The following is a 22,957-nucleotide window of genomic DNA, read 5'->3' on the forward strand; positions in this document are numbered from 1 at the left end:
CCTACCTGATCTCAGCTGGGAGGGAGTTCCACTGGCTTGGGATCACATGCACTGAATGCATGGCTTCTGGTAAATCACGAGACGCGACTCTGAGCCATGGCTGATCGCCAATGGAGACTCCCTTCAAATATTTTGGTGGTCAGGTGGCAATATAAAGGATCAGGTAGTCCTTGTGATATCCTGGACCTAAGCTGATTAGTAAGGGCCTTCTGCAGTGATATTATTTCCCTGAGATCTTGTACCAGAGTAGGCCAGGATTTGCCATCCCTGGTGCCCTCCAGATGATGTGCCATCAGTCAGTTGCCCAAAACACCTGGAGAATATTTTTGTTTTCATTGATTCCGTCAACAGCTGAAATTGGCTACTTGTGACAACTCTGATTTCTAGACTTCTTTGCATATACGATCTGATTGCAACCCTATAATGGCCTTATAAAAATAGGTTGGGGGAAAAGGGTCTTAGACTAAAAATCACCAGATGAGTTCATGGCAGAGGAAAGATCCGAGCTAACTATTTATATATATATATATGATATTTTATTAGGTTTTAACCAGAAGAAAAATTTTTAAACAATAGATAAAAAAAAGAAAACACAAGAAAAATGCCAAAACACAAGAATACAAAAATACACACATTTAACATATAAAAAAAATAAAAAGTAAAAATGAATAAAAAATAAAAATCCCTCTTTTTAATTTCTCCTCCATTCATTAACTTATTTTCCTGACTTCCTCACGCCTCCCTTTTTTGTATTCCATTTAAAGATTGGTTCAGCAAATTCATATCCTGTTGGTCCGAGCTAACTATTTCCCCATCCATCGCTCAGTAACCTAGCCACTAGGCTTCACTAGGTTGTCTTCAATTTGCAGGCAACACCAGAATCCTTGCCTTGAGAGCTTCAGCAGGGATCACATGCAAAGTACTGCCCCAGAAACAGCCACTTCCTGTGCTGTCGGGGCAAGCCCAGCCAAACACATTTTGCACTTCTGCAAGGCTGCATTGCACAACTGGGAGGGTGCACAAGAATCCTTCAGAGACTTCAATCTTGAGGCTGTGGATGACATAAGAGTTTAGCCAGAATATCCAAAGCGGGAACAAAGGATGAGGTCATATATTGGATGGGATTGTTTAGCCCAGTTCTGTCCTCTCCAGTGCTCCCCAACATCCTTCTCCAGGTATTCTGACTATATATACAACTGACTATAAGTTCATCTTTGATTAATTGGGCAACACACCTTTTTTAAAGTTAGTTGTTTTCAATTTAAGTATTTCTATAACCTGCTGATGGCCATGGCATGTTAGGTAATTTCCTCCATTCTCTTGCTTGGAAGGTGGCACCAACTGTGATACATACATGCAAAGGTAAAGGACCCCTGGACGGTCAAAGGCGACTGTGGGGCTGCGGCGCTTATCTCACTTTCAGGCCGAGGGAGCCGGCGTTTGTCCACAGACAGCTTTCCGGGTCATGTGGCCAGCATGACTAAACCGCTTCTGGTGCAACAGGACACTGTGACGGAAACCAGAGCACAATGAAAAGCTGTTTACCTTCCTGCCACTGTGGTATCTATTTATCTACTTGCACTGGCATGCTTTCGAACTGCTAGGTTGGCAGGAACTGAGACAGAGCAACGGGGGCTCACCTTCATCGATTGGATTTGAACTGCCGACCTTCCGAATGGCTCAGTGGTTTAGATCTTGTGTCAATTTCGGTAGACATTGTATCACCACCCTGTTCATTGCTTTATTGTTATTTCTGAACCATAGGAGCCAACTCCTAGGGACTGAGGGATCTTTGGCTCCCTCAATAAAATATTTGAGGAGGCTCCCCCCCCCCAAATGATGGGCATTGCCATTCAAATGGTGTGCGTGCGCTGCGTCATGTGATCAATTATGCAGGCCGGGGCTTACACAAACACCCCAATATTTTATTCATGTTGGCACCCCTGTTCTAAACAATTTCCCCACCCTCTTCCCCCTAGGTTGCTCCACCGTCAATGATGGCATGCTGAGACCCACCAAGCAGCGGCGGCGTGGGCGTGCGATAGCAAGGGGGCCGCTCTAACCGCTGGGCGTGGGACACCATGGGCCAGTGCGTCACCAAGTGCAAGAATCCTTCTTCCACTCTTGGCAGCAAAAATGGTGACCGAGAATCGAGCGGCAAGGCTCACGGCAAGCGGAGCACGATTCACAAGGAGGAACACTGCACCGTCGGTGGGAAATCCTCCGGGGACATCCTGGTCAATGGGACAAAGAAGATGGAAGCCTCTGTAGAGTCTAGTCAGCCTCCTTCTTCTTCCGGGGACGCGAAGAAGGAGCCAGTTTCTGGCACGGAGGAATCGTCCCTCCACAGGACTGAGGAATTATTTAGGAGGTACAAGGACGAGCGAGAAGATGCCATATTGGAGGAAGGCATGGAGCATTTTTGCAACGACCTCTGTGTCGACCCAACCGAATTCAAAGTCCTCGTCCTGGCATGGAAGTTCCAGGCAGCTACCATGTGCAAATTCACAAGGTGAGTTCCTGCAGCTGTGACCTGCTCAAGGACTATTTCCTGACTTACATAAATATTGGTGGATTGCCAACTTGCTGATTGATTGTGAATCTGCATAAGCTGTATATAAGAGAAAATGATTCTAACAGAAACCATACTCCCCATGTCTTTTAGGTGATGCACACTGCGTCGTTTTTAGAAGAGGCACCCCCTCTTTTATACATTAGAGGATGCCTCTTCAGGTAATGGTTTCAGGTTTTATAAATAGTTGGATTGCAAAAAAATGTTTTTGAAAATTTAAACCTGCTGCTGTAAAAATCATGATTCTCAGATTCCTCTCTTTATGGGAAAAAGTATGTGCAAATGAGTTGTTTTTCTCACCTTTTTGAAGACTTGCAACTGGTCCCTCCAAGTGGAGTCCCACTCTCACCTGTTAGGTTGTTTATTATTATTAGTATTAGTATTATTATGGCTTCCAACAGAATATAAAAGAACACAACAAAGCATCAGACATTAAAAGCTTCCCTATACAGGGCTGCCTTCAGATGCCTACGGAAAGTTGTCTGTTTATCTCAGACATCTGGCGGGAGGGTGCCAATACAAGAAGGCCCTCTGCCAGGTTCCCTATAACTTCTTGCAATGAGGGAACCACCAGAAGGCCCTTGGAGCTGGACCTTGGTGCCCAGGCTGCACAATGGGGGCGGAGACGCTCCTTCAGGTATACAGGGCTGAAGTATTGTGGAGAGGGGTGCAGCTCACCCATTGACCTGCCCCATGAGGACTGTCACCACCCAGGTAAGTCTCTGAACTGATCTGCAGATCTTTGGTGTTTCAAGCACCTTTCAGTGCATGAGCATAAGTGCCAAGATTAGTTAACAGCAGGAGAAGGTTGTTTGCCTTCTATCTCTGTGTGTGGGCTTCCTGGAGTCATCTGGCTGCCTGCTTTGGGAAGCAGGATGCTTGACTGAGTGGACCTTGGGGAACAGCCTTATGTATGTGTTTGAATTGTGTGTGTGTGTGTGTGTTTTAGTTTTAGTATGGAATTGTTTTCATTGCTGATGTTTTAACTGTAAATCACTTAATATATTATAAAGGCAGGGATTCATGTAAAGGTAAAGGGACCCCTGACCATTAGGTCCAGTCATGGCCGACTCTGGGGTTGCGGCGCTCATCTCACTTTACTGGCCGAGGGAGCCGGTGTACAGCTTCCAGGCCATGTGGCCAGCATGACTAAGCCGCTTCTGGCGAACCAGAGCAGCACACTGAAACGCTGTTTACCTTCTCGCTGGAGCGGTACCTATTTATCTATTTGCACTTTGACGTGCTTTCAAACTGCTAGGTTGGCAGGAGCTGGGACCGAGCAACGGGAGCTCACCCCGTCGCGGGGATTCGAACCGCCGACCTTCTGATCGGCAAGCCCTAGGCTCTGTGGTTTAACCCACATTGCCATTCAACGTCCCTTGATTCATAAAATGAATCAAATAAATAAATAAGCTGGACTGATCCACTGGGCTTCAGATTGTGTTGGGGAGAAAATCATGTCTTTGCATGTTTGCATACGGAGTAAAACTCTGTGTCAATGGAAATAAGTGCAACAGGCAGGACTGAGGGGGTTTAAATTCCCTCAGGGGTAGCATGATGCTCAGTGATGCATATGTTTTCACAGAATGTTTGAGCTGGTATTTCTTTCCGGTACCATTTTCTGATTCCCCCTTTCCCAACACAAATTAATTGGGATCAAAGGGAGGAATGCAAAACTCTTCCGATCGTTTTGTCAGCAGAAGCAGTTCTACTTGCCACTTGATTCCCCCCAAAAAAACTCCTCCCTCTGAGTGCTGGTTTGGGGGTTCTCACCCCTGATCCAGGAAGTTGCATGTAGCCGCTGTGACTACTAGCCCTGAAGTTTTTGCTTGTGATGCTGAAGAAAAAGAGGTGAACTAACTGGCTTCTTTTCCCCTTGACTAGGATGGAGTTCTTTGAGGGCTGCAAAGCAATAAACGCAGACAGCATCGATGGGATATGTGCCCGGTTCCCCAGCCTCTTAAACGAAGCCAAACAAGAAGATAAGTTCAAGGATCTCTACCGTTTTACCTTTCAGTTTGGCCTGGACTCCGAGGAGGGCCAGAGGTCGCTGCATCGTGAAATAGCCATTGCCCTTTGGAAACTAGTCTTCACTCAAAACAAGCCCCCCATATTGGACCAGTGGTTACACTTCTTGAATGAGAACCCCTCAGGAATTAAGGGAATCTCCCGGGACACGTGGAACATGTTCCTAAATTTTACTCAGGTCATTGGGCCGGACCTCAGCAATTACAGTGAAGATGAGGCCTGGCCCAGTCTCTTTGATACCTTTGTGGAATGGGAAATGGAGAGGCGGAAGAAGGAGGAGAACACCAAATGCGTTGCAGCTTCACAGACAGCAAGCCTGTGTATAGACCACCATACTTAGTGCCATTTAACACAGCGAAAACAGCCGTAACCTGTTAACCTTTCATTACCCATAAGCTCCGGACGCCTCTGGAATTTACAGACGCTCCAGATTTTTCTACTTTACACCTTTCTCTGCCTTGTATTTTTGAAAGGGCTCTAAAATGCTGTATCCATATTTTAGGCACTTTCTTTTGAATTTTGGGTTCTTCTCGTTTCTTCTTCCCCCCATGCCCCCTGAAATGTTTGAGACCCCCTGGCTGCAAGTTAAATGGTTTCTTTTTCTCTTTTTCAAAAAAACAAAAAACGTTGCAGATTGATGTTGGTTGCACAACTTTAAAAAAAAACTTTTTTGTGAGGTTAAATTAACATCGCTAAATTATACAGTGCCAGATTGAAGTTCTGCAAATATACATACATATATATATATGTGTGCATGTATATATGTGTGTGTATATATTTCAGAGCAGGTCTATACTGTGTGTAGTGCTGTTTACATTGTTGAATTTTTTTAAAAAAAGAGGTTGTGATAATTTTACGATTCATACCATGATGAATTAACAGTGTTAACTGTTAACTACAAATGCATTTAATTCCCAGGTAAATAAGATTCTGAAAGCCAATGATAGCAGCATTGTTTCCTCTTTTTTGTAGCATGGCTAGCTTCATTTAATTTGGCTCCTGGTTTGTATGGGCGAGAAGAAAAGCTTACTTTTGTCTGAAAGAGTATTCTGTACCTGCCAGTCAGCTGAGAATTCAGTAATAACCTTTTTTGAACCCTTGGTTCTGAGGCAAGAGGGAGCAGTACATGGTTTGGTAGAGGGCTGTTGTTGTTTTTTTACTTCTTGCCTTCCACTCTCCGCACACACACACCCCCCAATGAAAAAGAAAAGTCTGCCATAATTTGGGGCAGCTTTGCACATAAGCTCTGTTCAGACCGACAGGATGCCAAGCATGTACTATAACGGGGTGAAAACTAAGCCAGGAGTGGGGAACCTTTGGCCCTCTAGATATTGTTTAACTGCAACTCTAGCACAGCCAGGCATGATGGGAGCTGTATTTTAGCAATATCTGGAGCACTAAAGGTTCCCCACGCCCAAACTAGGCAGCCTTGCAGGGATGGTGCTAACGCAAGCCCTTTTCCGATAGCATTAAGTGACGGGATTCTCCTCTCATGTGGGCTACTTGTGTGAACGATAGGCCTTGCCACTTTCTGGCTGCAAACTGGCCATCCCTCACTGTGCGTAAAGGGCGTAAGAGCTTTGCTAGCTCGGTTATAAGGTTGTAGTCACTCCTCTGCCCACCTGCTCCCCAAATCCCCAAGGGATTGTATTTTCACGGCCATGCAAAAGCGCTTTTGCTTGACTGAAAAGCCAAAGGTGGTTCTTCTTCTTTCAGGAGCATGAACCTCAAGAGAAGTGGCGAATGTTTACCCTCCAAGGAAATAATAAAAAAAAAGACACACACACACACACAACTTGAATAAAAACTCTGCTTTAATTTTATATATTTGACTCTTGGATAAAAGTGTCAACCCTGTTTGGCTGGTAGTTATCTGTATAAGAGGGTGTGTTTTAAAACAACAGCAACTATAAACAAGCCTTTGGTTTTGAAATCAAAGTAGTGGCCATTTCTTCTCTGCTCTAAGAAATGAGCTCCAGCTGAATATGATTTCTCCTGGGGGCTTCCTGTTTCTTTATTAGCAGCAGCCTGGCCCAGGTAGTTCGGCAGATGTTCCTTTGGCTCACATAGAAATTCAGAGGTAGCAAAAGCTTGGATTTCTGTTTCATCTGCTGCTGTCGAAAAGGCCCAGACTTAACCAGAGTGGAGGGAACACTGTTTTGGAATAATATTTAGCAGTGACACGGTAGGCCTCTTATTTTGGGGTGGATTTCTTTTAAATTTCACCTGTATTAGGGATGATTTGCTCGCTTTCAACTGTTGTAACCAAAAAAAGGGACTTTCCTTAACACTGGCCAGATTATGTTAACTGGATTTTTGAAAAACATTGCTAACATTTTTAAAACCTGGGGAAAGGAATAGTTGCTGAGGCTTTCACCTGAAGTGAGCCTCGCCTCCATATGGCTGTCTTTTTAAAAAAATAAATATGTAAAATATCCAGTCACTCACTGAAGGCTCGCAAAAGTAGGTTTTACTCCCCCCCCCCCTTTTAAACATACTTAATGCACCCTTTCCCCAACTTGGTATCCTCCAGATCTTGTAGGACTACAAATCCCATGTGGGAGTTATGGTCCAGCATGCAGAGGACACCAGGTTGACAAAGGCTGGCTTAACGAGTAACAGACTCACTCGAGCTTTATTTTTAAAAGTAATCCATCTACCGATACATCCCATTGTGTGTAGCTTGTGACAAATGGGAAAGACGATCGTGTGGTAGGTTGGGCAGGGGCATTAAAGACACCCCCCTTTGCAGTTGCCCTGTAACCATGCAATGAGCAGGAGCAGGCTAGCTCAGTTCCTTCACCACTACAGCTCTTCATGCGAGAGAATCACTTCAAAGTCACACACCTCTCTTTCTCTAGTATCCCCCCCCCTTTCCCCTTTCCTAATGAAGTTTACATGGGCGCACTTGGATTATCCCAATTGGTAATTCCATCAAGACAAATTCTTCTAGATCTGAAATTGCCAACAATCCCAAGCTGGATAAGAAAAATAAAATAAAAATACTTTAAATTCACACCCTCTCTTGCCTGTCAGGAGCAGGAATTGACATCCATTTGTTTGTTGATGAATATTGACTGCATTAAAACACCTTTTTAAAATTGTGCAAACGCTACCAGGAGTGCTGTTTTTACGGGAAAGCTGGTTTTAGTGGCTGCCAACTCCTCAGACCCCTGCTCTTGAGTCCAGACAAGGAAGTTCATCCTTCAGGGTTAAGGCTGCATGTGTGTTCCGTTCAATATCCTCTTTATCATCATTATTATTGTTATTATTATTTATTTATTACAAAGGAAATTGTGTGCCTAAATTTTTTTGGGGGGTGCCTTTTGTCTTGGTGTGTTAATTCATTCCCGAGGGTCCTGAACCCTCTCGCTTGACCTTGCAAAGTATTTAGCCACCTGCTTGAAGGTTTGGCCCACAGAGGCTTTTGGAAGAAGCCTTGGTTATTAAACACATGATGAATGGCAGTAACTGTGCATTTGAGAGTCTCTTGTCTGCAGAGGTTCTGGGAAGACCTATTTTAGTCAGCAGCCTGTTCTAAAGAGGTTTGAGAGTGGGGGAGGTTTGGAACATCCCTCCCTCTGGTCAGGCAACAAGTCCTGCTTCCAGATAATGTGCCACAAGTGTTAAGAGGTGAGAGAATTTCTCCTTGCCCACCTGTGCTACCCCCCGCTGTTTCTTCCTAGAGGCTCCATTGCATGATCTAATTTACCTTCCACCAACACTTTAAGCCATGAGTAGGCAAACTAAGGCCTGGGGGCCAGATTCGGCCCAATCGCCTTCTAAATCCGGCCCGCGAATCAGCGTGTTTTTACATGAGTAGAATGTGTCCTTTTATTTAAAATGCATCTCTGGCAGTGGCGTAGCGTGGGGGGTGCAGGGGGGGCCGGCTGCACCGGGCGCAACATCTGGGGGGTAGGGTTAGGGGGCACAAATCCACGGGTTAGGGGTGCAAATCCACTGGTTAGGGGGCGCAAATTACTTGCCTTGCCCCGGGTGCTGACAACCCACGCTACGCCACTGATCTCTGGGTTGTTTGTGGGGCCTGTCTGGTGTTTTTACATAAGTAGAACGTGTGCTTTTATTTAAAATGCACCTCTGGGTTATTTGTGGGGCATAGGAATTCGTTCATTCCCCCCCCCCAAAAAAAATATAGTCCAGCCCCCCACAAGGTCTGAGGGACAGTGGACCGGCCCCCTGCTGAAAAAGTTTGCTGACCCCTTCTTTAAGCTCTTTAAGCCTCCTGAGATAAATGCCAGTGAGAGAGAGAACCCCATGTAGCCAGCACTAATAAGGGCAGGCTCCCAGAAATGAAAAACATTTGCCCAGATTGCTTCAAATCTTCTCCATAACTAAGAGTTGCTTGCTTGTGTGAGTCAGGAGCAGGGATCAGATGGGCCAATGGTCTGAGAGGATGGAAGATAAGCTAGCCCGCAGCATCTGCAGGTCCACAGATTCCCCGTCCTTGGCTTTATCTAGTGAGCGCTCGCAAATTAAGCTCTCCTTCCTATCATCTACCACACTACGATTCTCACAAGAGCTCCATGCAATATGGCATGTTCTCATTGCCCTTCTTTCTGCCAGTATGTGAGCAAGGCCACAGGGGCTGGGTGATAATCTGGTTTTCAGTATTGTGATATATCGGCTGCTATACATTGCGATATACTGATATATAATGATGTCTGAAATGAGAGAGCTTTGTAGAGGCATTGGCTGGCTTCACGGTTTTTCCCACATTGTGATTTTTGCATGGCGCACACATGCACACCATGATTCTTGATCTATTGCAAGGTCAAAATTATGAAGCGGATATAACGATACGGACTTCAAACCCATTTTGGATCATACATCGCCCAGCCTTAACATACATTGCCAGGTCAAAAAATATTTGAACCGATATCACAATATGGACTGGTTTGGGGTGATATATTGATATAACACCCAAGCCTAAAAGCCACCCTCCACAGAGTGGGACTAGTGATGTGCTGGGATTCTTTGGTGCAACCTCACTGTGAGCTGACACAGAATCTATGAAGAAACATCATTGCCCGTAGAACAAATTGTTCCTGAACTCTGGCTATACTGAGAAAATTATACTGAGGCAATATTAACAGATATTCTGAAGTTGCCCAGAGGATTTCCCTCTGTTCTATAACCTGTGCATGTGTCTTGTGTGCCTCCCAAGTTTAAGTGTCTTAATTTCTCTTCCTGCTCCCCAGCCCACAAACGTGTCAAATGTAGCTTATGGATGGGCACTTTAATCCACCAAGAAGCAGCTCCTTTACACTTTTGTTAGTGGGACAGGGGCGGGGAACTGCATGGATGGACTCCAACTCCCATCAGCCCCAGGGAGCACAGCTGGTTGTCAGGGATGGTGGCATCTGCAGACATCTGGAGAGCCACAGGTTCCCTGCTGCTGCTCTGAAGGGGTGGAGCTGAGAGGCAAGCTTGATTGATTGCTGAAACGTGAATCTCTCATGGAACAACAGGCCAAGTATCAAAGTTATGTTTCTCATTTTTACACAATCTTTTAAACATGTAAACCTTGGGTGATGAATGGACATGATGTTGACAAGTACAGTGGTACCTCAGGTTACAGACGCTTCAGGTTACAGACTCCGCTAACCCAGAAATAGTACCTCGGGTTAAGAACTTTGCTTCAGGATGAGAACAGAAATCGCACGGCGGCAGTGGGAGGCCCCATCAGGTAAAGTGGTACCTCAGGTTAAGAACAGTTTCAGGTTAAGAACGGACCTCCAGAACGAATTAAGTTCTTAACCCGAGGTACCGCTGCACTTAAAAATGTGGCTGATGTAAAAATAGGTATTGATTTGGTCCCTGCAGTGAAATCTTCCACAACATGGAACGAAATGGCTGCAGAAACTCATTTAGCACAGTCGTGGTAATTATCGGCTGGAAAATGAGTTGATGGCTGTAGTTTCTGTGGTATCCTGCTGCCTTTTTCCAGAAATGTGATTTTTTATCTCTCCCTCCCCGCTTCCTGGTAATAAAATATTTACGCTTCCTACAGATGGCACAGCAGTGTGGCTTACAAAGGCCTCCCGAGATAAGAGAGGAATTTGGGCAGCAGTGAGGCATCCTTGGAAACCCAAAAGTTACACCCACTCTGCACCAACAAAGCCTGGCCAGAGGTACCATTTTAAATGCGGGCTCCCAGGTAGGCCAAGCTATTGGCAAGCATCCTTGCAGCATGGCTTTTGCATGCCTGACACATGATTCATCTTAAGCAGGTTCCCAGGCAAGACACGTTAGTCATTCAAAGGGATGGGTTGTGCAGGCGCTGCTACCTGCATGGCCAAATTCCTGCTGTTATCATAAGGGGTGTGTAGATCCATGTTCCAGTCTCACCTGCACAGTAGTAGATTGTCACAGATAATAATGTACAGGGTTTCGGTGGCAGAACATGTGCTTTGCAGGCTCCAATCTCAGCTTCCATCTCTGGCATCTCCAGGTAGGGCTTGGAAAAACGCCCGTCTAAAGCTGCTAGAGAGCTTCTGCCAGTCAGTGCAGGCAATACTGAGTTTGGTGGAACAATGGTACGAGGCAGCTGTGTATGTTTCTACAAATACTGTACTCATACACGATCGTTCCCAATAGGAGCCCAATCTGTGTGGAGGTGGCTTAGGATCAGTTATTTATGGGCATTTAATAGGTAAGCAATTAGACTGAGTGTTGGCCATGGTCCATATGTGATGGGTCATTTCTAAACGGGCTTCTCTTTGTTGGGATGTGCGGCTTGAGCAGATACTGCCATAGTCAGAGGTTTGGACTAGATACAAGCAACAGGGAGTAGGTTTTTTGTTTTTGCAGACTGGCAATCCCTTGGTTTATATAGGCTCCTATCCAAATCCCCATTTGAGAGATGAATGGATTTACCCAGTTGCTTCTTGTATTTGTCCTGTGGGTTCACTTTGCCCTGTATTCTGCTCCTCCCGGATTTCAGTTCAATGTACCTTTCAGTTTCTTGAATTGAAGCATGCACATCACTCTGCTACCAATACTCTTCATTTTCACATTTTTTTGGGGGGGTGTCTTCTGCCGCTGTGCATATCTTGTCTGCCATTGGCAAGCCACTGGGCTGCAAGAGGATTGATTTATTAAGATATTTGTAGACTGCTGTTCAGGTAGACCTTAAAAGCTGACTGCACACAATCAGATCAGGGTTGCTTCTGCCAATGTGCTCTCAACGGCCCTGTGTGCTTTGGAAACGTCAGAGGCAGGGAGAGCGCTGCATCCAAAATTGGGAAGTTAGAAACACTCACTTGAATGGAAACTTCCTCATGTTTCAGTAAGAGTCACACAACAGGAGATTCTGGTGAGACAAATGGAAGCATATACTGTAATTGCAAAATGCACAGTTTAAGGTTTGGATTTAGAGGTATGGAAAGAACTGGCGCATGATGTAGAGGTGGCCAGCAGCTTTGAGGGTTAGACGAGCTCATGGAGAAGTTTTTCAATGGTTTACTACAACCATCTGGTTGACCACTGTGAGAACAGGATGCTGGCCTAGGTGGGCTATTGGCCAACAGGCTCACCTTAATGTTTCTTGTACAGTGGTACCTCGGGTTAAGAACTTAATTCGTTCCGGAGGTCCGTTCTTAACCTGAAACTATTCTTAACCTGAAGCACCACTTTAGCTAATGGGGCCTCCTGCTGCTGTCGCGCCGCCAGAGCACGATTTCTGCTCTCATCCTGAAGCAAAGTTCTTAACCTGAGGTAGTATTTCTGGGTTAGTGGAGTCTGTAACCTGAAGTGTATGTAACCTGAAGCATCTGTAACCTGAGGTACCACTGTATTCTTACTAGTATTGATGACTATAAATTCTCAGTCTTAGGCAGTATGATACAGTTGTTGGGAAGCAGGGCTTGTGTGTTTGTGTGTGTGTGTACATACATATACACACAATTTCAGATATAACAGAGAGAAGCAATATCAGCTCACATGAACAATAACAATAATCCACCCATTTTAATTTAAACACATAAGTAGTCCGTATGTCAAAACAGATAACCTAACATAGGGGTGGCTCAGATAGGCCTCTGGTCTATACTAGCAGGGCTTTTCTTGCATCTTTAGCTATGCTGTGAAAAAGGCACAGGCTTCTTACAAACGCCTTCCCCCCTCCCCCCTTGATTATTATGTCTCTAGCAACTAGGTGGTCTTCCCTGAAAAGTGAAAAGGCTTTTCATGAGAATCGGTCAGCCCTGTCTGCTCTCGGAAATCAACGCTGATTCATTCCCCCAGTTCTGCAACATGCAAAAAAAAACTCGTTTAAAAAACAAAACAAAGGAAAAGATGGAAAATAAGCAATCTCCCTGCATTCGTTCCAAATTAGGCTGTAGTCTCTGTTTGTCAACTCAAGTCTGCTTCCCTCTGCTCCATTTCTTTACAGGATTAATGTTGGACATTTGAAACAATTTTTCGGGGGGGGGGGAGAGAGAGAAATTTGACTATACTTGTGAGAAGCGGTAGAGTGCCAACTCTTGGCATATGTGCTGTCTCTCCCTTGCTCTTTTGGCTGCCGGTCTTGCGGGTCTTGCACGCCATCCGTCTGCCTTCTGAACCAAGTGGCCTGCCGAGATGTTAATTGGCCGTGAGTGTGGTTGTGTAACCCGCTTTCCAAATTCAGAGCAGTTGCTGCCTTTGTTCCTTTTCCTTCCCCCCGTTTGTTGTGCAATTCCTTTCGACCTGTTGCCTCCCTGTCTTTTAAAACCTAAGGCTTTAAAATACATAAATGGGGGGGGTTTGTGGGGGGCGTGGAGGAGTGTGTTTAGCAATAAGAGGCACGAATAGATGCATCCAGCAAGCCGGCCCCATTGCTAAGGTGAAACAAACCATGCTCACTCGTAATTGCCTTTTGTTTTAGCTGCATGCACACTGTAGATTTAAAGCACACACCACTCTGAGAATAGTGGGAATTGTAGTTTGCTGAGGGCGCTGGGAATTGTAGCTCTGTGAGGTGTGAACTGTGGTTCCCAGGATTATTTGGTGTGGTGAATGTGCTTCAAATCTATGGCGACTACACAGCCTTTCTCTTCAACACACTAAAGAGGGTGGTTCAAGCGTGAGACGGTTTTGCAGGAAAAGTCGTTCCAGAATTCTAGGTTAACGGGAATCTAGCGTCAGAGTTATCAGCTTTGACAGCACAGTGCTTAATATTTCAAGACTACAACACTGAAAATATCTGTAAATGGGGTTTCTTAAGTGTCTGTTTGCAAGAGGTTCCCAGTCACGCAACCCTCCAGCAAGGCTTGGGAGAAGTGGAAGGACAAAACGCAACTGAGCTTTTCCTTGTCTCTCTCATATCGCTTCCACACGACCTGCTTATTGAGCATTCAGTCTGATTAGTTTGCACAAAATTCGCTCGAGAGGTTGCATGACGCCCGCTCTTTATGGAGCATTGATTCCGATTTGTTTGCAGGGGAGGTACCACAATGTCAAGCAATTGCTATCCTGCTTTTCCAGTGGTTTCCCCCCCATCACTTACTGCAAAATGTCCACCCCCATTTTTCTTGGCTTAAGCGGTTTTGTCGTGCAAAGGTGCCAAATCCCTTCAATTCCCCAACTTGAATTTGACGACAGGCGATTGGATACCAGCTGCGAAAGATCAATAGCCTAGAAACAGCCTGGGAAGCCTTAAAATGCCTCGTAGTTTCTCATAGAGGGAGGCCATTGGCCTTCACAGTGATTTATCTCTTCCGAAAGCCTGATGCCTTATTGTTTTGTTTCTTAGATTTGTATCTCACTGATAGAAAGCAGCCACCAAACTTTGCCATTGCCAAGAATGGTTTAGATGTTTCGGTACAAAATCATGGGAAGTGTACAGTGGTACTTCGGGTTAAGTACTTAATTCGTTCTGGAGATCCGTTCTCAACCTGAAACTGTTCTTAACCTGAAGCACCACTTTAGCTAGTGGGGCCTCCTGCTGGTGCTGCGCCGCCGGAACCTGATTTCTGTTCTTATCCTGAAGCAAAGTTCTTAACCTGAAGCACTATTTCAGGGTTAGCAGAGTGTGTAACCTGAAGCGTATGTAACCTGAAGCGTATGTAACCTGAAGCGTATGTAACCCGAGGTACCGCTGTAAAGCCTTGTGATTCTTGAGGGGAAACCTGGAGGGCTGGATTGGGCCCCTCCCTTTGTTACTGTAAAATAGAGGGTGGAGTTTCTTAGTTTAGTCTGGGAGCAGAAACAGAAGAGATGGAAAATGAAGAGCTATAATAGGTTTGGAGCCACAGAAGGGTGAGGAATGGGGGCCATAGCAGTTCCCTTATGGAAACCCCAGGCTTTCCCCCATAATTTTCATCTTGCATTAAAGGCTCTACTCCCTTTCAGAGATAATAATGAACAAGATGCAGGCTAGGGCTGGGAACATTCCCTGCCTGAAATCCTAGGGAATGGCTGCTGGTCAATGTAAGCAACACTTTGCTAGATAAGACCTCCCTACAAGGCAGCTTCCATGTTTACTTTCCACTGTCCTGATCAATGGCGACAGGGATCACAACTCTGGGATTGGCATGCAGTTCTGAGGCCCCCTTTAAAAAAATACAACTAATTAATACCATTAATTAGCTGGTGTTTCCGTCCTGCCTGTTTTGTGCTGGTTTTCCTCCACCATTGCCCCAACGGTTATGTCTTGTAGCCAACAAAGTTTTTCCTCAGCATGCCCCCAAAGTCTACTCTGCACAGTCTACTAGCACTGAATACAGCCCTACAAGCCTGGCGTACACAAAGCTCTGCGCCTCCAAAATGTGCCACCTTCATAGCTCAGTGCAACCAAGGTCAATGACTGTGTGGAAGCAAGAAATGTGGGGGAATTAGAGCAGGCAAACCTTGCTGAGCGCAGGTGCGAAAAGCCCATCTGCTGACATTTTCTCACCTACACAACTGCAGAATGTACCTGTCTTTCGTTACATGTTGTCACCATTTAGCTGCTTGGATACATTTCTGGTGAGAACCCGGTGAAATGGTCGGTGACTCAGCCAAGCTCCTCACTTCACCTTCGCCTATTATCCCCTCAGGCGGCTGCCATTTTTGTTTGCCCGGAACGTTCCGGAATTAGGTCAGGAGGAGATGGAGCTGGGCCAGGCCTGCACCTCCACAGAAAGTGTGTTACATGACCTCCCTCACAGGAAAAAGAGTACATGGACAAGACCAGAGATGTGTAGCCAGACAGATGTTGAAGTCGCATTGGCTCATGACCCCAGGCCCCCTTCCCAAAGCGGGAGTTGGGGGGTCTCATCTGAAGTGTGGCTTGGGGGATCTAAGCTCAAGCAATGTTAAGTCAGCCCAACTTTTGAAACATGCCTTGCAGTCATGAGCTCATGAATTTATGACCTATTTACATTTCCATACCCTCCAACATTTCTCTGATGAAAATAGAGATGTCCTTAATAATAATAATAATAATAATAATAATAATAATAATAATAATAATAAATTACCCTGCCCATCTGTCTGGGTGGCTTCCAACATATATAAAAACTGTTAAACATTAAACAATTAAACATTTTTAAACTTCGCTACGCACAGCTGCCTTAAGATGTCTTCTAAAGGTTGTATAGTTGTTCATCTCGGCTTGGGGGGGGGTCACAAAGCTCCATACCCTCCAACATTTCTCCAATGAAAATAGGGAAGTCCTAAGGAACAGTGGGACATTCCAGGATCAATCAGAAACCGGGGCGGCTTCTGTAAATCTGGGGCTGTCCCTGGAAAATAGGAACACTTTGAGGGTCTGCATTCCCTGCGCCCCCCCCCCGAGCTTGAAGCATGATTTCCCTCTACCCTCCTTTTATTCTCACAACCCTGTGAGGTAGCGCTTGGCCCATTGATCTTCATGGCTGCATAGGTTTTGAAGCCAGGTGTTCTAAACCACACTGATGCTGAGCCCTATACAAGACTGACTTTCCACGTGCTGCTTTCTGCACATCGCCTCTCTACTTCTCTGGCTACACCAGTTTCGATGCAGGCACAGTTCAGAGGATACGCAGCCTCTGGGTCTGCAGATGAGGTGGGATCCTGGCCAGCCAGCATACCCAGTGGTCAAGGATAATGCAGTCTTAACAGTAGCTGGAGGACTGCTGTTTCCCCCCAACTCCCATGCTGCTGTTCTAGCTATCTATTCACAAAAGTGTATTCATGTACCGCCCTCTTGCAAAACATCAGGAACATAAAAAGGAGAGCTTTAAAAGCAATACAGACCTAAAGACGACAAGACACCCAGTTGTACCAGCATCAAGAGTCTTATCTGGGCAGATCGCAGTTGGCATCCATGGCATTTGCATTTGCTGAGCACGTGTGCATTTGCTGAGCACGCCTGGGGGCCTGCTGCTAACCTACGAAATGTACGGACGTTGCTGCTGTTCCTGCTCTTTGTCACTGTCCGTTCAGTTGCCTATTCCAAGTGTGGAAGCAGTGAGGAGATGGAACAGCTTCTCCAACCTGCCTTGGCCTCTCCCTCTGGGCAGTTGTGAGGATTGAGCCCAGAGGGAGGGCAATCATGTATAGGCAAAGGGGAAGTAGTGGCTGCTTCCTCTGGAGGAAGTCTATTTCTGGCCCCGCACCCAACCCCAGGAACACAGGAAGCGATCCTTGCTGCATCTAGCTCAATATTGTCTACACTGACTGGCAGCAGCTCTCAAGAGGTTTCAGGCAGGGGATGCTCTTAGCCCTGCCTGGAAATGTCGACAGCCCACAGTTCTTCCCAGCTTGGAGCTGCCATTGGGTGTATTATCATCAATGATTTCTTATTCCTGAAAACAAATCTAATCCGAAGAGTTCTTTTCTCCCCAAAACATGTATTCAGAGATTAGTTGATTTCCCTAAGAGGCCCTTTGCTCTTAAATCCCGTTATTTTTTCCTCTTTTGGGGGGCACAGGGCAATCTATGCTCACAGGGGCTGTTGCCTTTGCTCAAGTTGCTTTTAGAACCAAATGGGCTGCAAGCCTACCAGAGCTATGGCCATGTGGGCTTCCAAAATATATTTGGAATAAATGAATAATAATAATTCAGTCTATACACATTCCTGCCTCGGCAAGAGTTTCTCTTCCTCTCTCTTCCCCCGCCCTCCCGGTGTTCCTCCACCCCACTCATGCTGAAACCTTTCCTTTTATGAAGATGGAAAAAGACCAAAATGTGTGAATCACAGATTCCATTTTCCCATGGGCAAAGTTAAGTGTTTTGCTCTAAAATGTGCTACTTCCTGCAGGCTGGATGGTATGTGTGTGTGTGCTGAAAAGGCTACAAACGTTTATGAAAAGCTTAATTATGGGACCTAAGAGGCAGAGATTGGTGGTTAGCCCTCGTCTATGCACCTTTTGGCCCCGGGGGTGGGTGGGTGGGTGGCATTTTGTTACATACATGATGGTGTGCCTGTTTAAAACTTCCAACAGTTAACATTATTTCTTGTTAAATTTCTCTCTCTCACACACAACGGCCAATATTTTTTAGAGAAGAATGTCCTGAGAATTTTCTCATTTGAGCAAACCCTTAACTTGTTGGGCAAATTTTACACACAAGGAGAATATATTTGGCAAACTCTTCCTTCCCTCTCAAAATTTGCCTCCTGAAAATCCGGGTGGTGAATTCCGGTGACAACTATTAGGATCCAACCATTAGATAATGTTGGCTCTTAAAAAAAGTAAAGGTAAAGGACCCCTGACAGTTAAGTCCAGTCGCAAATGACTCTGGGGTTGTGGTGCTCATCTCGCTTTACTGGTCAAGGGAGCTGAAGTTTGTCCGCAGACAGTTTTTCCGGGCCATGTGGCCAGCATGACTAAGCCGCTTCTGGCGAAACCAGAGCAGTGCATAGAAACGCCGTTTACCTTCCCGCCAGAGCAGTACCTATTTATCTACTTGCACTTTGACGTGCTTTTGAACTGCTAGGTTGGCAGGAGCTGGGACTGAGCAATGGGAGCTCACCCTATTGCGGCCCTTCCGATCGGCAAGCCCTAGGCCACCCATGTGTTGGCTCTTAACATAGCTTTATTCAGTATTAACCGAGTAGAAATTTCTCAGAATGGAAGTTTTCTTTGAAAGTCTCATTTCTGACCCTCTTCCCAAAGTACTGGAGAATTCTCTTGCCCTGGAGAATATTATGTGAAACTCCAACCCACACCACCCAAAAACAAGATGAGAGAATTTTGGGGATCCATTTTCACTCAGCTCCACCAAACCCAGACCCAATTAGCTTCTTCCATGCTCTTTCCCCCCACCTAAACATTTGGTTAGCAGTTAGCAGAAGTTAAGTGAAGGTGGAGTGGAGGGGGAACCCAGCTTACTGAATTAATAACTGGATCAACTTCTTTCATATTTGACTTGATTGATTTTAATATTTAAAACATTGAAGGAATTGGGAGGCGGGGACTTGCTGGTGTTTGGGATGCAGGGCCTAAATGAAATCACTGGAGCTTTTCGCAAAACCAGGGCATGTGAAGGCGAACGGGAACCTCAGGAAGCGGGCTTTTCTCCTTTGATTCCCAGCAGGCCGAAGCCCTGGAACGATTCGGAGCCTCTGCAAAGCAAGCGACAGGAACCAGCGTTACTTTCCTTCCAGGGAAACAGTGCTGAACGGTGGAGGGCTGTGTAAACTCTGCTTTTTGCAGGCAAACGGAAAGCTGAACAAGATGCCCTTTGCGGGCAGAAGGTCTTTATTTAGTCATTAATTTATTATTATAATTATATCCCGCCTTCCCTCCAAGGAGCTCAAGCTGGCGCATGTGATCCCTCGTTTTATCCTATTATAAACCTTGTGAGTTAAGATTTGGCTGAGAGAAAAGTGACCAGGCCTTGGTTGCTTAGTCGGTGGAACATGAGACTCTTAATCTCAGGGTCCTGGGTTTGAGCCCCATGTTGGGTAGAAGATTCCTGCATTGCAGGCGGTTTGGACTAGATGACCATTGTGGTCCCTTCCAACCCTACAATTCTATGGCCACGCAGTCGGCTTCATGGTTGAGCGGGGATTTGAACCCTGGTCTCCCAGGTCTTAAAAGGTAAAGGGACCCCTGACCATTAGGTCCAGTTGTGACCGACTCTAGGGTTGCGGCGCTCATCTCGCTTTATTGGCTGAGGGAGCCGGCGTACAGCTTCCGGGTCATGCGGCCAGCATGACTAAGCCGCTTCTGGCGAACCAGAGCAGCGCACGGAAACACTGTTTACCTTCCCGCCGGAGGTACCTTCCCTATTTATCTACTTACACTTTGTTTGCTTTCGAACTGCTAGGTTGGCAGGAGCAGGGACAGAGCAACGGGAGTTCACTCTGTCACGGGGATTCGAACCACCGACCTTCTGATCTGCAAGCCCAAGAGGCTCAGTGGTTTAACCCACAGTGCCACCCGCGTCCCTCTCCCAGGTCTTAGTCCGACACTATAACCACTACGCCATTCTGACCCTCAGGGCAGATTCTCTGGAGCCCTGTTTAAGCATGCCCCGCCTATAACATCCTCAGAAGCATGTAGGCAGCTTTTCACACCTTTATGTCAAATTGTTGGAGCTTGGTGAGAAATCTTGGAAGGGGTGACCAGGAGGGAAGTTTTGTGCAGAAGGACTATTGCACTTGGTTCAGCTTGGGCATTCAAGCCAATTTCTTGGTGCAGCATTCTTATGCTCCTCTGGTTGGTGGATCTTGGGAATATAGTAAAAATAAAACAATGTAGACCTTCTGATCGGCAGGCCCTAGGCTCTGTGGTTTAACCCACAGCGCCACCCGCATCCACTTGCGCTATGTACTGTGGTGCAAAAAAGAAAAAGAAAAAGGAATACGGTACACTGGCAAGCTTTCAATAGTTAACAAAGAGCAGGAAAATACAGGCATGAATCAATTCCTGTGTGTGACCCCAGGCTTATCAGGAGCAAAAAAAATGACTTACTTGGGAAGCATCTAACACTTCCCTGCCCACCCCCACCCCCGGCTTCAAATAATCAGCAGCGAGGGTTTAGGATCAAAGGATGGAGGCAGAGTGAATTTTAAAAGGCCTGCAAGGGCTCATCCCTGCATTCAGACCTCCCCTGGGGCTGATTAAGCTAATGTAGTGTTGCATGCGGAGCTCAGGAAAGAGAGCTGGGTGAGGTGGGGGCTGGAGGAAAGATCTATAGCTACTGATATAGCACATTAAAAGAATTATTGCAAACAAGCGAAAAAACTGTAGCAGCAGCAAGAAACCCCCCCTCCTCCCTACACCCCAATGAACTGAAGAACAGCCAAGCCGGTCTAGCCTCTAGGGTGCTTGGCTGCTTTTCTTTTAAGCCCCTGAAAAATAATAACAGGAGCCCAAAGCCATGTAACACTTGCATGGAGGAGATAACTGAAAAGCCATAAAGCAGCAACTGATATTTTGAGAGTGGGACCGGAAGACTCCAACCAGCTTGAGACGGTAGGACTGCGGTCAGTTTTAAGGGCTTCTTGTTCCCATCAAGCTAACTGAGGCATTTCCCAATTTTCCTTCCCACATTCATTCAGGCCACCCCTAAGGCCCTGTGGACTGGAACCTTAGTGCTCTGTGCAAATTTTGGACTGTCCTCTATGGCTACTGGCTCATTCGTGAAATCTGAAGACGTGTGCATACACATTAAAGCTCATACCGATAACAAACTTAGCTGGTCTCTAAGGTGCTGCTGGAAGGAATTTTTTTATCATGAAAGCAGGTCACCCATCCAAGCTGGGGAGAGGAAATGGAGATAAGAAATTGGGGGGGGGGGGAGAGAGAGATTTGGTTTGAATATGATGAGGGTTTGCTTTTCCAACCCAGTCATTTAGTACATTTTGTCTAAATGGCCCAGATTCACATTTCCTGATTTTCTGTATAATTTTTTTCCAAATAAATTTCTGCTTGTATTCACCATAGCCTGTCCCAGTCTCACCCCTTTTCATGTCCTGGTTTATTCTTCAGGGGGATTCAACCCCCCACCAGCTTGTCAAGGCCCACAGAATGGTAGGGTTTGAAGGAATATCAATGGTCATCTAGTCCAACCCCCTGCAGTGGTCTTTCGAAGGCCACTTAATGATTTTCCTGCCTGTTGTAGCAATTGCAACGTGCTAGATGCTGTATTCTATCTATCATCTATCTATCTATCTATCTATCATCTATCTATCTATCATCTATCTAGCTAGCTTCTTTTATTTTCTTACATGGTATTTCATTGTGCTGCAGTTTGCATTCCATAGAAGAAAAACATAAAAAGGCAATTGAAAATTGCTACAAATACTTCCTGCAGACAATCCTGTGGACCGCCTAAATGAAGCATGAAGGTCACTGGTGGTCCGTGGAGTACAGCTTGGGAACCCCTGCACTAGACCCGTGTCCTTCAACTTTAGGTCCCCAGATGTTGTTACGACTACAAAACCCATCATCCCCAGCCACTTAGCCAATGGTCAGGGATGATGGGACTTGAAGTTCGAGAACATCTGGGGGACCCAAGGTTGAAGGACAGTGCTCTAGATGATGAGCTTAGTTTTCAACATTAGAATTCAGAGAAAGCAGAAAAAACGGCCACAATGCAATCGCAAAGTTTTTTACCTGTTTGTGCCTGGTAACAAAACAACACAGAGCGTGTGGTTCGGCAAGCACCGATGCAGATGTTTGACTCTACGGTCTAATGTCTTCATGGCTTTCTTTAAATCTTCTTCCTGTGTAGAAATAACACGAAGGCTGCCCTTAAAGCAAAAACCCAATAACCACAATGACACTGGAAAGGGCAACAGAAAGTTATTGCACGGTGGGCAAAAGAGCATTGGTAGTAGGGTCTCAGTACTTTAAATTTGCAATTAAAAAAGAACCCATGACAAACTGATTATTTAAGTGCTTTGTGGGCATTTAAGTTAGAGATGGCTTTTTTGTTTCTCTTTTTTGGCCCAAGGACCACAAATGATGTTGGTCATCTCTCTGAGGTCTGCAAACAAAAGTGGGTGTTGCCAAAATTGGCACAGTCCCCCTGTGCCCCAACTCTTGCACCTTCACCCACACATATGGGCAGAACATTAAGAAGCGCCCTGCAGGATCGGGCCAGCTAGTGCAGCACTCTGATCTCCCAGTGTCGAACCAGAAGCCCAAAGGAAGCGTGCAAGCGCAACTTGAGCACAACACCCTTCTCCCCACTTGCAATTCACAGTCACCAGTATTCAACTGTACATTGCCTCCAACAGTGGACATTCATGCATACAAAAATCATACACACACACATACACAACTTTGATCTCAGCTGATTCAAGTTCACTCCCGATTCTTCCTTTGCAGTCATGTCTTGATTTCAAGTCCTGGCTAAAAAGGAAGACATTCTCCTTTAGATTCCTCTCCCAACTCTGCCTTTCCAAATATAATTCTGCACTGAATGAGGTGCTGAAAT

General features: G+C 45.8%; 2 protein-coding genes across 5 annotated transcripts in view; one reads left to right on the forward strand and one right to left on the reverse strand.

The window, feature by feature from the left end:
- Positions 1-5,541, forward strand: part of DCUN1D3 (defective in cullin neddylation 1 domain containing 3) — a 34,364-nt gene extending 28,823 nt beyond the window's left edge. For all 3 annotated transcript variants that reach the window (XM_081888904.1, XM_081888906.1, XM_081888905.1), the window contains exons 4-5: positions 1,980-2,512; positions 4,457-5,541. In XM_081888904.1, the coding sequence (XP_081745030.1) occupies positions 2,082-2,512; positions 4,457-4,940 (915 nt within the window). In that variant the 5' untranslated portion in view covers positions 1,980-2,081 and the 3' untranslated portion in view covers positions 4,941-5,541. The remainder of the gene's footprint in view (positions 1-1,979; positions 2,513-4,456) is intronic.
- REXO5 (RNA exonuclease 5) overlaps positions 5,437-22,957 on the reverse strand; it is a gene marked incomplete at its 5' end in the record, with an annotated part of 41,583 nt that continues 24,062 nt past the window's right edge. The window contains 2 exons of one of the 2 annotated variants that reach the window (XM_081888878.1): positions 5,437-6,711; positions 22,132-22,241. In XM_081888878.1, coding sequence (XP_081745004.1) covers positions 6,705-6,711; positions 22,132-22,241 — 117 coding nt within the window. In that variant the 3' untranslated portion in view covers positions 5,437-6,704. Of the gene's footprint in view, positions 6,712-18,047; positions 19,131-22,131; positions 22,242-22,957 lie in introns of those variants that run through there. The other variant, XM_081888877.1, reaches the window with a different exon arrangement.

Source organism: Podarcis melisellensis (genome assembly GCF_964234715.1).
Source record: "Podarcis melisellensis genome assembly, chromosome: 14".
NCBI lineage: Eukaryota > Metazoa > Chordata > Lepidosauria > Squamata > Lacertidae > Podarcis > Podarcis melisellensis.